Here is a 3,885-nt window from a genome sequence, read left to right as displayed (position 1 = left end):
AGAAACCGGGTTTCGATACCCGTGGTGGGCAGAGCACAGATAACCCTTGTGTAGCTTTGTGCATAATTAAAAAAACAAACAAAGTAGTTCATTTGTTTTAGAGCAATGCTATATTTGGCAATCGGCTGTGTTCGTGGTGGGAACAATACCCTGGATTTCAGTGATGTAAGTTCATAAACATATTGCTATCCTGCTCAGAGTAGTCAGGACCCACTAACTAAAAGTTCAGAGGACATCAACTCATGGAATGTATGTTTTCTCCAAACTCTGACCAAATTAGTCATACAGAAAGATACAGAACACAAATAAAGATTCTGTATTTTAAAATAACAGATTAAACCAAACATAATACAAAACACATGGGGCAGTCTGTATTGGTCAGTGTGGAACTAACAAGACATGTGACAAAACCTTTAATAGCTTCCTTTATCAGTTCAGTGTATTCTTGCTTGCAAGATAAACTAAAAGTTATTATCTGTAACATCCCAAATGCTTATGTTTAACTTTCGATATCCATTCAAACTTACAAAAATTTAGTCTTAAGAGGTCAAACTTAGGTTTTTGTACAAAGCACAATAATATCAACAAAGCCAGGTTTGCACATGACTACCTTGCAATCACCATTTTTGTTCATTTTGAACAAGCTGTTATCCAATTTGCTGACAGAGAAAACAACCATCTATTCCAGAAAAACCACAAGCTATCTTTTCAGAAACAAAACATGATAAATTTCCAATAAGTAAATTCAAATCCTTAATGCACTGGAGGAATGTGAATTTGTTCAACTCTACATCCAAACTGAACTGAAAGAAAATATAGAAGTTTTGAAAAATCTACAAATTTCATGAGGGGGCATTTATGCATAGTACAGCTTTGTACAACACTAGAAACCTCTAACAGTTTTTATTTCAAGAATTATTTTCTCAAATGTATGTTTTGAGAAATGTTATTTTTGACACCCTGTCTACAAATCAAGGAGACCAAATTTGAGGGATGGGTGTGCTTCAGAGGGGGAGTCATGCTTTTCACTATTCAAAAATGTACTCCAATGAAGGACTCATTCTTTTAACTTCAATAAACATTTTACTGCCAAAAGAACTCGTACCTTACTAGTGTTCAGCCACAAAGCTATGGAGTTTAGGCCAAGCTGTATTCCTTTTTGCACAAAATAGTAGAAGTGTTCAAGCAGGTACTGTACTTAGCAGGTGAGTACTGTTGAGCCTTCTTCTGCCATATTTATCAATAGGTCCAATGAAAACTATGTAAAAAATGGCTTTAAAGACACAGGGAACAACATTTTGTATGGTGAAATATGTGTAACTACTATTATATTTTGTGTGGAATTTTGGATTAGGGTATGGGTTTTACTTCTTCATAGTCTGGAAACTAATATGAATTTGGCCACACTGATAGGTAGTTTTAGGTTTCAAGTATCATATAGAATTCAAATCTATTCAAAATACTCAAAAAAGAAGAGCATCAGAAAGCTTTATTTGTCTATCAACCCATCAAATATGTCTCTAACTCAAAGTCTAGGTGTTAAGAAGAAACAGTTTACATCTGCAATGTTTCTTTAATTGAATAATGTAAAACATTTTAAATAGATATATTGTGATACTTTTTTTTTTCATACGGGTTTTGTATTGTAATTGAGAAAGTTGCAGGGTTAGTTACAGTAAAATTTGTGAAATATACAAGTAATCTACAGTTTCATCAAAAAACAAAAATATTTCAGTGGATCTATTATTTCCATACTACTTCTTGCCATGTATTACATTTCAATACAAAACTTGACAGCCTTCAGTATGATAATCTTATAAAAATGCCAGTAAGCTATCCATGCTTCATGTGATAAAGCTGCATTAGAATCTGATATATCATCTACCTCTAAACTTCTGGTAATTAGTCCACAGCAAGTTGAATTTATTGATTTAAAAAAAAACATTGGTGTAACAGTACAAATGTTACAATACATCATTAAAAAAAAAATAATTAAAAATTGAGTAATATTACAACTGTGTGCTATTGTTGTTATATTTTATTGTAATACCATACTAGGTATATACACACACACACATTAATTTTATCTTCTTAATCTCAGTGAGTTTCTTTTAGCATATCATATAAAATTTGGAGCAATCAGTACAATAAAATTTTCCACAAAACTTGTTGAGCTGAAAATTGCATGAATGACAGTCTGAATAACATGTACAAACACAGTAAGTAACTGTAATAATTATAATATGCTTATACTAAATCATTATGACCACACAGAATTATAAAAGATTCAATTTAGTTTTATCATGAAAGAAACCAAAGCCCCAATAAATGTTTTCATATATTATAATAATTATATTACTTGCAAAATATTTCATAAAACTAAAGCATATACATAGTTGTATAAAACTACATTATAAATTTCCAAATTATTCAAATTCTCTTCAATTAAAACCAAAACAAATTCACTACTGTTAAATATTACATGCTGTGTTCAACAGACATAAAATTCTGAGATATTCTACTCTGTTTTTGATGCCACAAGTACATGGCTTATAACAGTATATAGCAGTCTCTTCTTTCATTTGATGTAATGCAAATTAAATACAACAAATCTGATAAGCTCAATAAAGTTTCAAATTATCATATAAACTCAACTGTTTTGGGTAAAGTCATCCACAGTGTCATAGTTATCACATGTAACTAATCAGGTAAGTTGGATAAGCTTTCAAGTTATCATATGTCATATAAACTGTACTGTTTTGGGTAAAGTCATCCATAGTGTCATACTTATTACATGTAACTAATCAGGTAAGTTGGTAAGCTTTCAAGTTATCATATGTCATATAAACTGTACTGTTTTGGGTAAAGTCATCCACAGTGTCATACTTATTACATGTAACTAATCAGGTAAGTTGGATAAGCTTTCAAGTTATCATATGTCATATAAACTGTACTGTTTTGGGTAAAGCCATTCACAGTATCATATCGTGTCTCTGCAAATTGCACTTTTCCTTCAGCAATAACATTTGATGACTTTGGAGGAGGCATTCGCAGGTTAGAATTTGGGGAGAGCCTAATGCTATCACCTGTAAGAACAAGAGCTAAAAATATTTCTTTTGCACCTGATGAATTCCTGTATGCATATGCATCAGAATAGCTGGCATTCTCAGCAAAGTAATTGGCATTTCCCCACATTCCTTTTGCACTAAAGCGCATGTCAAATCCCTCTTCATTGTCATAAATCCTTTTTGGCTCATTATTGCGAGTACCATGAAAAAGAAGTTTTTCACCAACTGAATTAATGTTTTTCATTTCTAGGAGCTCTTTATGCTGACAATATTTCTGCCATAGCCAAAGGTTTTGGATCCTAAAAACTGTAGTAATTTTTTTACCCATAATAGTGGAATGAAACTTTTGCTCAACTCTTGAATATTCTGACGATTTTGAATCAAGAGGGATTAATGCAGTTGTTTTGTTTTGCTGAGTGTCCCAGTGTGGTGGGACATTAAATGTGCTTTCCCTGGGCATAGATTCATGATATGCTAATATTTTTCCTAATATAGCAGCCTTGCCAGAAACAACATTTGATGTACTTCCTTCAAGATTAATAATATATTTTGTACTGTCAAATGTAGAGTCCTTTTTAAAGCTGTATATAACTTTATTTTCATTACAAATATGCTTTATTTTAGATAACAGATGACTGAGTAAGTTATAAGATACATTAATTTCATCCTTCTTGAACATGTCTTTCAATTTTTGTTTTAACAGTGATTCAGCTTTTGACAGTCTGGACTGTGGACCAATAAGTTTTACTAATAAAGGTGTGTTTTCAACTGGACTTGTTGCATTGAGGGAAAGGTCAAGAGGTTTTAAATCCTCTCC

The 3,885-nt window shown here is 31.9% G+C and overlaps 1 protein-coding gene across 1 annotated transcript; it reads right to left on the bottom strand.

Annotated features, from left to right (window-relative positions):
* Nucleotides 1-1,902: 1,902 nt before the first annotated feature.
* LOC106475261 (poly [ADP-ribose] polymerase 15-like) lies at nt 1,903-3,877 on the bottom strand. Its single transcript, XM_013935959.2, has one exon. It carries the CDS (start codon nt 3,745-3,747, stop codon nt 2,890-2,892), a length of 858 nt encoding a protein of 285 aa, XP_013791413.1. The 5' UTR covers nt 3,748-3,877; the 3' UTR covers nt 1,903-2,889.
* Between the last annotated feature and the right edge of the window lie 8 nt (nt 3,878-3,885).

This window comes from Limulus polyphemus, unplaced genomic scaffold (assembly GCF_000517525.1).
Source record: "Limulus polyphemus unplaced genomic scaffold, Limulus_polyphemus-2.1.2 Scaffold8309, whole genome shotgun sequence".
NCBI lineage: Eukaryota > Metazoa > Arthropoda > Merostomata > Xiphosura > Limulidae > Limulus > Limulus polyphemus.
Note: the sequence above shows the minus strand (reverse complement) of the source record. Positions and strands in the feature narration are given on the sequence as shown.